We start from the raw sequence: 14,232 nt of genomic DNA, 5'->3' as shown, positions 1-14,232 counted from the left end.
AGACTACACACATACCACGTTTTTGTGCCTCCTCTTCATCACTATCACTCTCTTCAGACGATGATGATGATGACGACGATGACGATGAGGACGATGAAGAGGACGATGAAGATGCTGAAGAACAAGATGAGGATGATGAAGAGCTAGAGCCAGATCGAGAGTGGGAACAAGATGAGGAAGACGAAGAGGATGAAGATGATGACCTGGAAGAACAGGATGATCTATCTGAGTCAGAGTCTGAGTCAGAGCTAGAGTCAGACCCCCTTTTGCTGACTCTCTGTTTTTTGGAAGCTGGGTTTGGCGTTAGAGGCTCTGTCCTTGCTGCCACCATGCGTCTGTCTGTCTCAGCCTTCACGCTAGGTCTGTGGTCTGTCATTTGTATTGAGGTGCCATTTTTGGGACTCAAAGGTTCAGATTTCAGTATTGTCTGTGTCTCCTCTGTAGACATAGATTCCTCTTCAGAAGACTGAGGCTCCTCTTTCAGATTTTCATTTTTAGCTTTTGTGTCCTCAAAAGCGTTCACTTTAGCATCTGACAGTCTTGACTGAGGTGTAAGAGGAGAAGCAGATAATGCCATCTGGTACTGGTGCAAGAGTGGAGTAGAAGTCCTTGAGAGAGCCACTTTGTTTTGATTATAGTTCCTCTGGGCAGACATAAATGAGAGTTCAGGATCACGAAGAATATGATAATCTGTCCTGCTGACTCCGTGCTTAGCAGCTCCAATAAGCAGATCTCTGTCGTGAGTCCCACACTCCCACCAGACAGGCAGGTCAGGGTTTGGCTGGCACAGCTTTAGCCTCTCAAAGAGCTGGGGGTGCCTGAGGGCCTGTTCCCGCACTTTGCGCAGGAGCTCGATGCGGTACAAAGTCCGGGAAGCGCGTTCCTCGGTGATGGGCTGGATGAAAAGGTTTGGGTCCACGAGTTCTGGATTAGAACAAAACAAATGAGAATCTGCCAAAACCAACACATCAGTACTTTAAGTAGGTGACTAATGAGTTAAGATATGTCTCCCCATTAAAAGCTTTCAATTTTACTCTCAACAAGTTTCCTTAATTCTTCCTCCCCCATTTTTATCTTCCAGCACATGAAAGAAAAACCTTTTCAAGGTAGGCACCGACAATACAAATGTAAAAACATACACACCCACCTTCTTTTGAGGGGAGGCGACAGACCCTCCTGCACATTGACATAAATGCATACAGGTACTTCTCCAAGCTCTCATCAGTTTTCTTGTGCAGCCGAGCCATCGCTCGAAACTTGGTCCAGTCAAACCGTCCCCTCTCAGGGTCAAACACCACTCCAAATGTGGACACAACTCTGTAAAAGTCAGCTTCTTCTCTTCTTGTCCATCTTGACCAGCAAGAAAAAGATGTGAAATTCTGTCAACTTCTTCACTGTTTCATGCATTACATCTTTACCATTTTTTACATAAGGATGGATTGAAACAGTACATTTGCATGCTGCACATACCTTTGCTGTCTTTCAATCTTAGCAGCCATCTTTGGATTTAATGCAGCTTCTTCATATGGCAACTGCATCATACTGGTTTGTACTGGGAATGCTGGCTGGATCTGCTGGGCCTGCCTGTTTTTGCTCGTGCGTTGATAAGCGGTGATCAGGCGGCGCAGCCGCGTTGTTAAGGCAGACTGAGTGGGCCAGTAGATTTTGTCCCCTTCCATCATTTGTCCATCTGTATGAAAACCAAGTCATGGGAAAAATAAAGAAGTTGATTACTGCTGGTGTCTATGATTCTACACTAGGTAATTAGGTTTTAGCTAAGAATCACAAGAATTAAACAATTCAAAACACAACAGCAACTGGCTCAGATTTGTAGTTTTATGGATTTACCTCCATCTGCTATTACGAGATCACCTGGAGATGAAACATCATCCTGTAAAAAACACAAAAGTGAAGCACAATTTAAAATATAGCCCTCTCTAGAGATTTAGGTTAAATGTACATCTTACAACAATTTCTGAATATGACAAAGAACAAAAGTAACAAATAGTTTGGATAAATGGCTAAGAGGGCACACAACAGAACTGTGCAACAATTCCCTACCATTCCCACCCACCCAGACAACTTCACAAACTCATGGAGCAAGCTTTATCAGTTCAGAAAAATACAGAAAAAAAGTAATAATTTGCTCAACAAAAAAGTGGAGTATTACATTACAAGTGAACATGTGTTGAAATGTCTAAGTGAATAAGTGCTAAATGGAGCTATTAATTGGTGCCTACTATACCTCTATGTCATCTTTAAACAGTGCTGGTGCTGGTTTATACTCTGGATCTTCTACATCCCTGTTAAAATTTCAACACAAAAGAAGCCATTTCAGTAATATTTTACACAAATAACTGAAAAGTTCTTATACTCTTTTCAATTAAGCAAAACTGATTTAAATTTATTAAGATACTGTATTTAATTTTCTGTTTGAAATGAAGAAAGTATTTCATGGCAGCTTTGGCTTGAATCCTGCTCCCCCCAAGTCACTGTATCATCCAAAGATATTCTTTGTGACCACAACTAAAAACCTCAGTGATGAGGCAATGAATAAAAGCAGTTCTCTCATTCAGCAGCTACCAGTAATTCTCACATTGATCTACTGGGGTCACTGGTCAGCTACACAAGACTAAGACATGAAAAGCTGACCTGAAATCAAGTTGAACAGGTCTGTAGCACTCCACCTCTGAACGCTTTTCACTTCAGTGTCTAAGTAGCATTGCTAACATATCAACACAAGGTAAAATCCTCGTCAATAACAGGTTGCTGCATTTTTCCCCTAACTGTGAAATCCCAAACATCAGTAGCTGTTCTACCAATCCTCTTTTCCACCCTACAGGAGTAAAATCAAAGTATCCCATACAACAATGACACCAAACTCATGTATAACCAGTCAGGAAGAGAATAAGGTACAGCATGTAAATTGAGATTTGTTTGCTTTAAGGCCCCAAAACACTTCCTTCCATACCCATCCATATAATCATTTGCTCTCTGTTCAGCAGCAACTGCTTTCTCATCTGGTTTTCCAACTCTTTCCAAGAAGCAAAGAGCTGGGTCTGCTCTGATAGTGTTGTATTTTTCATAACCTATAATGGAAAAAAAGTGGCAAAAATTCAACTTTCAGAGTACACAAAAAAAATTAAGTGTAGGGTGTTTTTATTTTGGGGTGTGGGGAAGTGCATACAGTCACCCTCATTACTCACCATGTTTAAAAACTCCAATTAGAAGAGATTTATCTGCATCTGCATCCCACACTCAACAATGGTCTGGCTCAGGAACCCAAACATCAATTTCACTAAAGGCAATCACCAAGAGCATACCAACATCAATGGAATTCAGAGAAAGAAATAAATTTTTATATTTTCTTAGTACATTTCTACTTCATGTGGGACTTTAAACTTCTCTCTTCAAGCACACAAATACAGTAAAACCAGCAACACAAAACACCCAGACAGCTTGGTATTTAGTATTTGAGACCAGTAATAGGGAAAGCATACAAAAGCAAAACCAGTATACAACATTCTTCCTCTCTAAGTGAACTTCACCAACTTCCAGCAGCCTGTGCTTGCACAACATTGCAAACCAATGATTGTCTGTGTTAGTGTTTAATAGCATGAGAGGGACTGTTCTTCACTAGTATTTCTGAATCAAATTACAACTTTCTATCTGCCAAAAGCTCCTGTAGCAATGAGTTCAAGAATTTCCAAACAGCAATACTTGCCTTTACAAAAAAAAGTAAAAAAAAAAGGCATTAATGGAATACACAGCACAAAATCAAAAGCAGATGAAAACCTGCCAATTATCATGTCAAGTACATAATTCTATCTTTCACTCACTTTTTCAGTCTATTTGACTCATATTATTTTACTTTATATAGCTAGACTCATGAAGAGGAATCAGGACTTCCTCATGTCAAGTTAATGAAGTGTTTAGTAAACAAAGAGAAAACAAAAACATGTTCCTCACAGCCTAAGGATAAACACATTTAGTTTTAACATGTCTTATTTAGGTCTAGGCAGATTCTTGAATATTCATCTGACATTTGAAATAAACAAGCAAAAATACTCTCTCTGTAGTTCACCTGGCATCAGTTCCATCAAAGACCTTTTGGAATTCATTACCAATGACTTCTTGCTTTAAGTAATACAGCATTCTTACTCGAAGTAAGACTCTAAATAAAGAAAAAAGAGAAATACAAATATTAGAACTCAGAAAGCTTTCAATAATTGTAGATGGTTTTGTTTTGTCATTTGTTACATCACAGACATTTCAAGTCGTTTTCCTAAAACATACTTCCTTCAGTTTTAATGGGGGGGTAACACCCAGCTCAGGTGACCTAAGGCTTTTTATTGTCATCACATTTACAAATTGTTTCATTGCAAAATTTCGTTCAAATTCTGAAGACCAGGGTCAGCAGAACACTCTTCACTTGCTTCATAAGATACTGATAAGAACAAAATGTTATTTCCCTTTTCCTGCTTAGAACATGCCCTTAGAGAAGATCGAGTGGGCTGACAATGAACATCCTCCCCTTAACCTTTCCATTCTTTCTCACTCACAATTTGATGCATGACCCCAATGACTTCTCCATGCTTTATCTCAATTCTTGACTACAGCTGTATGAATTTTCCAAGCAGAATATGACAAGTTTTGCTACAGAAAAATCGTTTATCTAAACCAAGCTCATTCACTGCCATGAATGACTAAGCTTTCACAAACTGGTAGCTCAGATTCTCTGAAGCCTAGAAAACATGCCAGGGAAACAGCCTGTGAGATTGAGGGGCAACAACTTCAGTGCTTTCAGTCTCTCTGAGATAAGCACTCCCACTCTTTAGTCCCTCGGCTGCTGCAAGGCATCCCAAACATGTTAGCAAGAGATCCCTCCCTAGACAAAAACAGTTTCTTCAAAAATTGTACCAGAATTACTTTACATGTGAAATCATCTGTTCACCTCCAAAGACACCATGACCTATTTATTCTAATCAAACTAACACCATTAGAACTTCTTTCTTCCTACTGCCACAACTATTTTAAAGTCTAAGACAATGAGAAACTAGAAGAAAAAACAAACATTGAAAGACATTCACACTTCAGCTACTGCTTACTTGTTGCAATGGTGTTTTATGTGCTTTTTGTAGCCTTCATCTTGCAGCAGATGCTCTGGATTGTATTTTCGAAGCCATTCTGCTTTGTGTATATCAAAAGTGCTAGCCTGGGTCTTCACTTTTTTTCCTTTTCTTCCTCTAGGCACAGGGGCTGATAAGCCTAGATAATGTAAAATATTACAGGTATAGATATAGATGCCCACAAAATTGATAGTTCCCATATTCTATACAGGTACTGAATCTGCAGTGCAGGAGCAACACCTAACATTAGTCTCTGTATGTGAGTCTTTTTGTGTCTCAGAGCATCTCTGGAGTACACATCACCAGTAAGGACCAACAGGAGAGGGGGGGAAGAGGAGTGTGCTGTCTGTCACCTACCATGAAATAGAACAGGTTCTTCTGAGCTGGAATGAAAGCTCACACCAAACACCATTTGGGTAAGCCATCAAATCCAAGGCAAAACAGCAACGACACTTCTTTGCCCATAATAAATCCCATTTATTTCAAGTAGGATGTGTTCAAAGAGGGTTTTTTGCTGTTCTCATCCCAGTATCACAGACACACACACACGAAGCTGTTTGAGTGCACAAACACATGAAGTCCTTACCGAGGTGGTTCTGTAACTCTCGTGTTTGCCCATCCTCTGTTGGGGTGATGAGATCCCATATAAAACTCTTTATTTTCTCATCCCCTCTGTAGTGAACAAGGCAATAGGCTAACAGGGCTCTGCAAATGATCTCCACATCCTGCTCGTTCAGCTGCCTCTTGAAGCGGCCGTGGGACAGAATTTCTCTCCATCGGCCCCACCTAGTCCAAAGTGAAACACAAATCAGCACCTGGAAGTGAAACACTGGGGTAGCTACAGACTTCTCTTACAAAAGAGAATTTTTCTCTAAAATACTTAGCTTTTAAACTTTTTCTTTCAGCTTAAGTTACTGAGTAGAAATAATAAAGTAACATTTGCAACATAACTCCACCTGATTAAAACAGAGTTTTAAACAAGAAGTCCCTATTTACAAAAAATACGGATGATTGTTTTAAACTTCAAAGACACAAAACTGACAGGAACTCATTCTGACAAGAATGCTGTTATTTTTCTTTTAAGATGGGTGAGGGAACACCTAAGATTTGATTTCCAAATCAAGTTATCTGATTTCAGTATGCTTAAAATAACTGGTTAGATTCTCAGTTCCTATTTGTGCCTCACAGAAGTGCAAGATGTTCTACAGTTATGAAAATCAAGTTACCTACCAAGGCATTATTTCAGACATTTTTAAGAGCCTTGAGCCAGCCTGCAGCACTTACTGTAATGATTTTTAGAGAGACTCCTGTAGTGCCCATGTTAAATGCCATAATCTCATTTGAAGAAAGATTTTCACCCTTCTCTCTTAATGTTTCTTTAATTGCAAATTGTCAGGAAGATTTACTACAGGATGCAAGATAAATTCCTGTTCTAAATACATTCTCTGCACACACTCCAGGTCATTGCCAACACAGAGTTAAGCTATTCCACAAAAGCAATTTACTACATGGAAAAAGAAGTATTTTTAAAGCCCCTGAGAGAATGTAGAATGATGTACACAATACCCATAGACCAGCAAGTTCTTCTCCACACGGAAGCACTCTGTCCTTCCATAGCCATTGGAGCGGTCGCACGGCCGGCGCAGCTTGGGCTTCTCATCCCCCTCACTCTCCACCTCTGACAGCTCTGCCAGCTCATCCTTGGTAGCACTGAAGGGCCGTGTTTGCTTCCTGATTCTTGGGGTATCAATGACAAGGCTGTTCTGCAAAATTCCAAACAAGCCTCATGAGAGAAACAGTTTTTCTCAAGTACACAGCTCCAGTTCAGAAACAATTCCTGTCTCTTGTCATTCACAGCTATTTCATGAGGACACTGAACAACCATGGAGCAAGTAAAAGATTCTGTGGTATTTAAGGCAACAAAAAATTAGTTTCATGTGCTAATGCCAGTACATTTGTTACAAACAACACAGACTATCTCATTTCAGCTGAATACGCACACAGACTACTCTGCAGTCTTTGTGAGAAAAAGGGTGCACTGAAGCCTTTTTCAATCAAATGCAGGGGGAATGTCTTCAAGTATAGGACACAGACTTCAGTATTATAAAATTTACACAGGTTTTAGTCACTTACTTTGCAGATTCCAGTTCAAGACTTATAGACAGAGAAATGGGGCAATCAGAGTCATTTCCGCACTTTAAATCATGTTCAGGTCTTTAACAAAAATTAGAAATGTCCAAACGTTTTACTGGACAGGACAGAAATTAGAAATACTACAACTGTCAGCAGGCTGACTGCTCATGCACAAAATAAGCCAGCACAAAACATTTGATTTGTTGAAATATTAATCAAAAAGCACCAGAAATCCCATACCTGCAATTTCAGAATTCAACAGCAAGCACATGCTTGAAAAAAAATACACATTAAAAAAGTACTTACTCTACCACTGATAGCATCAATATCAATTTCTGCTTTTTTGGCCCATTTCTGCCAGAAGTTAGGATCATCTAGTGAAATATCAGTCCTGTTTCCAGATGCAACGAAACTAGCCTGTAATAAATGAAACTAAAGCTTACCAATACCATACATCAAAAGTTTGTAGTTTGCCTCACTGCTGTAAAGATTGCCTGACCTTATTTCATCAAAAATCTCCCAAGCAGCTGTTAAGACTTTAGAAGTTACTTACACTGCAAAGCAACTCAAAAGCTCTCCTCCCCCTTAATTTTTAAAAATCCAGATCCATAATATATCAGAAAAATCTAATGAACTTTTATGCACCATCAGGAGAGAAGAACATTAAGCAGCAAGATTCTTCTGCTTCTAAGTCTGAATCTAAATTACTTGAATGGAAGAAAAAAGAATCTTTTGAAGAGGCTTATCAGCATTTGGGGATTTCATCTCATGCAGAAGTACTCGCTTGAGGGAAATTTCAAAGGGGTGTTTAAGCTGCCAACAATCAAAGCCTGAGTGCATGGAATAGGCTTAATTTCAGAAGGCATTTAAAAAACCCTGATACACTGCATTTGGGAAAAGAGTAAATACATATAAAAATTTCTAACTCTTCTGATAAAAAGACAGTGATGATGATCTTTAGAAATCTACTTCTTATTTAAGGCATAATCAGCAAGATATAGGAAAACCTAAATAAACATATAAATAAATAATATTTTAAAATACTGCCATTTAAGAACATAAATATACATTTACAATATTTTAAGTCTTCTTTTTTTCTTTGCTTTTTTAATTCTTTTGGAATTCTCACAATTGCATTCATGAAGTGCCCACACCCCAAGCTTTACTGCTTGATATTTTACACTCTCAGCCCCCTTCCCATGTACATATATGTATCTCAACTCACTGCTATTTTAGGACACTTCTTATTTTGCTTCTCAAATTCTTACCAAAAAAGCTCAGAGTTCAAAATATATCTTTTGTTTATGCATTTTTAATACACATTTTAACCATATTAATTTTTAGCCTTATTAATATATATTTTCCCCTGCCCTTAATGTATCTTAATACAACCAGATCTATAAGCAAATTTGTTTTAATATTCTTGGCTAATGCAGCTCATCATATCTCACACAACCCCCAGCCTTTCCCAAAGCAGCACAGATCCATTACTCATCTTTGCTCAAACACACTCCTTGCACCTGGCGTTTACAGAATCTGTAATCTGACTTTTAATGTGCACCTTAACAGAAACGTACAGATGCAAGAACCCAAAATATGTACCTCACACACCGCCCCATGAAACACAAGTAAACAGAACTTAAAAGTGAGGCCTAAGCTCTACAAGATGCAGTGACATTTACAGCTCTCTGCTGTCACAGAACACCCTGCTGCTCTGCACCTTGGCAAACGTGGAGCCCCTTCCCTCAGACTCGATCGTGATGGTTTTGGTCCGACGTTGCAGGATCTGGTCAATGTCCTCCTCACAGAACTTGGAGCCTTCATCCTCCTCATCCATTATGGCACCATAGGCACCTCTTCGAAGCAAGTCCTCTATTTCTTTTTTGGAGAGTTGTTGGATCTGAGCAAATAAAATCAGGTTTAGACAGTCAAGAAGAAAAATCCCTGAAGTCTTTTGCTCTTTCCCATCTTTCCACAACCTAACTGTGCCTTATGATCTGTAAGCCTAAATCTGGAGTGTTAAAAGCTATGAGAGAAGTCTAGCTGACAGCTGAAATAATAAATTAAGTACTTACGTAACACATTTTTTAAAGTATATGCCTCTTTTTTTTTTGCTATTCTCAACACCATGAGATGCATGTTTAAAAAAAATTACCCGTTCATACTTACATTAAAGTAACACATTATCTTAGTATGAGAAAATACAAGGAAACAAACTTTTCTCCTTGTTTTAACACTTTGACATTATCTACCTTGAACTTTATGAGGCAAGAAAAATTTATCAGAGTAACTGACTAGACTTAAAATTATATCAGCTATGTTGCTAGTTCACATCAGAAAACAGAATGGAGATGCAAATGACAGAAAAAGGGAAAATGGCAGCTTCTGTAATTTAAAGTAATTCCCACATGATTACAAAAGCAAAAGGAAGGTTATTTCAGGAAATAAATCTACATACACCACCAACACTGTTTTCTCTTCCACTCATACTCTGCAAGACAGCCTTATCCAGTCCCAGTTTCAGACTTGCTCTGTCAAACATCTCTCTCTCATAGGAATTACGTGTGATCAGCCTGTAGACCTTCACTGCTTTGTTCTGACCAATCCTGTGGCATCGGGCTTGAGCCTTTGGAAGGAAGGGAAGAGAGCAGTTACAATTTAGACTTACCTAGGAATAACATACTGATCTTTTAAGAATCTGTTTCTGCTGTAGCCCAATCCATAAACAGGAGCATGAACTCAAAAGGATTCAACACACATTTAAGCAAACAGAAGCTATCAGATATTTTTCACAAAGTGAACAGTTTTCTAAATACAGTGTGGCAAGAAAAATGCAGATGAATGGCCTGTGCTAAATGTGCCAGACTGGTACTGCCCTTGCAGTAACACCAGATAAAAAGACTTGCTAGCTCCTAAGTTAGCTGATCTCCTGATACAAACAGTAAAGGAGTTGCAACTAGAGAGTTATTTAAACTTCAGCATCCAATTCCTAGATTCGATTAATTCACTTTTTATTAATGCATATTAATCCTTTTCTGAATATCATGCTTCAACTGAACACCTCTATTTCCATAAACTGTGTTAGTACATGCAAAATATAGCCCCTGGGTTCACAGTGCCATCAATTCTTAAGGGTTTTATCAAATCATTGACTTCACCTGTGCTATGTTTTTCAAAAGTAACTGAAAGAAAAGTTCCCAACCAAATAAAATCTCTTCTGAACTGAAGGCATCAAAAGACTTTAAACACATGCCTTAAAAACATCAACGTGTCAAAATTACATGTGTTCAAACAGAGACAATATTCAAAGTGATGAAATTCTTATCCATCGGGTTTAATTAGGGCTCTCAAGCACGCTCAAAGAAATTCACCTGCAGGTCATTTTGGGGGTTCCAGTCAGAATCAAAAATGATGCAGGTATCTGCAGCAGTCAGGTTGATGCCCAGGCCCCCAGCCCTGGTGCAGAGCAGGAAGACGAAGCGATCCGAGTCGGGTTTGCTGAAGCGGTCGATGGCCGCCTGCCGGAGGTTGCCCCGCACGCGCCCGTCGATGCGCTCGTACAGGTACCTGCCAAAGCGCACACACAGCACACACAGCTTTACAAACGGGTCTGAATTCAGAGAGCCTTTGGACAGGTCTACTGCTCACAGATTTATTCTATGCAGTGAATGAAAGCGATAAAGACTGACTCTGATTAGCAGCAGGTTACACAACCATGATTCACGTCAGAGCTTGCAGAGCTGTAGTACCAAGGCACATCAGCAAGTCTGAACACTGAGCATTTTAAGACAAGTTCTTCTGCATTTTGTCCTCTAAGCAACTACCTGATTGTACCTGTATTACTTACTTATAAAAACACACCCTAACCTGAAGTCCTATGTGGACACTCAAGTTTTTCACATATTATCCTTGGATCCCTGCCTAGGGTCACATGAGCAGGACAGTGGACTCTTGTATTATATACCAGATTGCCTGAACACATTAAGGGTAACCAAGCAATCAGCAGAAACCAGAACTTGGTGAGCTGCCATTGGACAAACTGCATATGGATTCTGTAAAGATTAAGAGAAGTGGAACAAAAATGACATGACAGCACCTTTAACAGTCTTTATCAAGGCCTCCTAGATAAACCGAGCAAATTTTCAAGCCTGAAGTAAAACTGTGATTTGTTACCTTTGACAATTACAAAGACTGCTTTGAAACTTCTGAAATGAAGCAAAATGCTTAAAAAGGGAGCAAATACTTCTGTACTTGTATGCTGAGTAAGAAGCTGAATGTGCACCTAAGAGTCAAAAAGCCTCACAATCATTCTTCTCATCAGCTATAAAATGGCACAGCAGATAATCCACAGGACCACAGGCATTCTGGCAGGCAGCCATCTATCTCCTACAGGCCTGAGTTCTGTTAAGTGCTAAGTCTGATCATGTGTGCACTCCAACATTTCTAATCAAATGGCAGCACACAGCAAATTTCAGCTTCTATGGATTTCAAAAGATTCCACCTATAGATATGATTCACTGGCCTAAATGTAACATCATTGCAGAAAAAGGAACATTTTCCATGAAGAATCGTAAGCATCACTATGAAGTTAAAATTAATCTTTTAAAATAAAACAGAAACTGTTGCACTTCCAGCTCAAACATACAGCTTTAATATAAAACTATCACTAAAACAGATATTAAAATAACCTAATATCTACTATTCCAGTATCCACTGCAGGAAGGCTTAACATTAATAATTTTTGTTTTTCAACACGCTAACTCTGCATGACTATGATGTAATTCACTGACAATTACATACTTCAAAGCAGTATGTGCATTGCAACACTGGTAAAACAACAAGAACTATGCCTTGTTAAAGATTTTCAGGTTGATACAGCAACTACTAATTGCAACCAAGTTTAAGGTTTAATGCATTTATTTAGTCACATGCTCAAAAAAGCATTTAGTTTCCATGGAGTCAATAGTCTGTACTAATCAGAGGGTGCAATTACACGTGATGGCAAAAGCCAGCCTAAGGAGCAGGCTTATGGCTGGCAGTTCAGTTCTGCTGCAACATTCAAAGCAGTCAATTTAGCAAAGACAGGAAGAACATTTTCACTTTTACATTAATAAAAACCACATCCCCAGTTGTTTATTACTTTGTGTTTATATTTCTTTGGAAGTAAGGAGCTGTATCATGCACCCATGTAGTCCCAGATCAACACCATGTAAGTAAAGAACACATTCAGGCCTTCCTGGGGTTTGGACAAGCAATGACAAGCTTGAACTTGCCTGGTTTCTGACAGCAGATGTAAAAACAGTATATAAATAACTGAATGCTTAATGGAAACAGTAACACACTGAAGGCAGATGGTTTACTTAAGTTGGACAACCTTTCTTTAGTTTTTCTCTGAAGTTTTCGATTAGTTGTGAACAAATGACCCCAGAACACAAAGTTACACACTGCTTAGCAAACAAAGAAAACAGAACTCCCAGCTTTGGGGGGCTCCTGTCATTAATCCTGCACTACCATTCACACAGAGCGATATACCACAGGATACAGAAGATTAATCTTACCTTTTATGGATAAGGTAATCCTCCAAAATATCAAGGCAGCGCACCATTTGAGAGAAGATAAGGACCTTGTGGCCTCCTGCTTTCATTTTTGGAAGCAGCTTATCAATAAGAACCAATTTACCAGCAGACTGGATCATTGCTTGCAGGTGGAAGTCAGGAGCACTTGGACTATATGTTTCCTTAAACTCTCCAAGGATCTTCTCTTCAGCACCTATCAAAAAATATATTACCATGTCTATGGATGTATCTACACAAATACCTGCACATTCATTCAAATCTAAGTTACCAAAGTCAGTGCTGTACCCTAAATATCCCCCTTTAGGTACTGATGGAGACAGAACAGAGTTCTGGATGGATCTGAAGTCTAAGCAAGAACATCTTTTTTATCAGCTTTGACAACAACTCTTAAGTTTTTAAGCAGAACACCATAGGAAAAACACCTTGAATGAGGTGAACCCTCCTCTTCCAAAATTCAAAAACTGAAATGCTTATTCTTGAGTACTGTAAAAAACTACTAAGAAAAAGTTTTCTTGTCTTTGTGATATTTTAAATGGGTCACGGATCTTTGCAAAAAAGCCAATATTTTGAATACTGCTTCTGAAACCACAGCCAAAACTTTTGGAGTGTAAAGTGTATTTTGTCACAAGTTAGGAAAACCACCAGTTATTCATAAGTGAGAAAAGCAATGAAGATTGACAGAGATCCAATAACTTGAAAGAACCATTCATTTTAAAACTTAGACCTACAAGTTCTTGTTCATACTACTTTTAAAGAGCTGTTCTATTTCCATGAGATAATTGCTTCTAAATTTTCTGTGAAAACCTACATAGTAAGTTCAAGCTTCAGGCATCAAATATGCAAATGTCTCACAACTTTGTCTTGTATCTATCAAAAAAATGTTTCCACATAATCCAATCCTTGGAAAATCTGAAGAAAACATTGAAGAATTATTACAAAATTCTTACATGTTTTAAATAAAAGTAAAAAATAAGTTAAAAAAAACCCAAAAAACCCCAGTCCTTATGCTATATTTACCTTTGATGAGATAAGGGTGATTACAACACTTTCTGAGTTCCATCATAGTGTTAACCAGGTTGGGTACATTCGCCTGCCCTGCTCCTTTGGATAAGAAGGCAAAATTTTTCTCCAAAATCGCTCGGTAATATTTCTTCTGAATATTAGTTAGCTCTACTTCTATTATAGTTTCCTCCTTAGGAGCCAGCTTTTTTTCTACATCTTCTTTTAATCTCCTGAGCATCATGGGTTTCAGGATAGCTTGTAGTTTCTGAACCTGAAGGAAGCACAACCATTTGTTGGAATATGAAAAAAGGTAATACTGCAGCTCAATGAAAAGGCAATCCCTCCTGAACTCTAAAGCTTAGATGAACTCATACCTGTTCCTCTGTTTTAAG

At 38.7% G+C, this 14,232-nt stretch overlaps 1 protein-coding gene across 1 annotated transcript in view; it reads right to left on the bottom strand.

Annotated features, from left to right (window-relative positions):
• Window positions 1–14,232, bottom strand: part of CHD9 (chromodomain helicase DNA binding protein 9) — a 78,638-nt gene that overhangs the window by 13,853 nt on the left and 50,553 nt on the right. The window contains 18 exon segments of the mRNA XM_014309234.2: window positions 16–924; window positions 1,148–1,350; window positions 1,471–1,690; window positions 1,849–1,891; window positions 2,246–2,303; window positions 2,972–3,089; window positions 3,207–3,298; window positions 4,085–4,174; window positions 5,109–5,268; window positions 5,716–5,915; window positions 6,696–6,892; window positions 7,569–7,679; window positions 8,983–9,162; window positions 9,721–9,888; window positions 10,634–10,829; window positions 12,821–13,031; window positions 13,856–14,111; window positions 14,215–14,232. The exon segment at window positions 14,215–14,232 is cut by the window's right edge and continues 19 nt beyond it. Of these exon segments, the coding sequence (XP_014164709.2) occupies window positions 16–924; window positions 1,148–1,350; window positions 1,471–1,690; window positions 1,849–1,891; window positions 2,246–2,303; window positions 2,972–3,089; window positions 3,207–3,298; window positions 4,085–4,174; window positions 5,109–5,268; window positions 5,716–5,915; window positions 6,696–6,892; window positions 7,569–7,679; window positions 8,983–9,162; window positions 9,721–9,888; window positions 10,634–10,829; window positions 12,821–13,031; window positions 13,856–14,111; window positions 14,215–14,232 (3,430 nt within the window).

The sequence above is a fragment of the Geospiza fortis genome, unplaced genomic scaffold (assembly GCF_000277835.1).
Source record: "Geospiza fortis unplaced genomic scaffold, GeoFor_1.0 scaffold405, whole genome shotgun sequence".
Lineage (NCBI taxonomy): Eukaryota > Metazoa > Chordata > Aves > Passeriformes > Thraupidae > Geospiza > Geospiza fortis.
The sequence above is the reverse complement of the archived record's forward strand: the minus strand, read 5'-3'. Positions and strand labels throughout refer to the sequence as shown.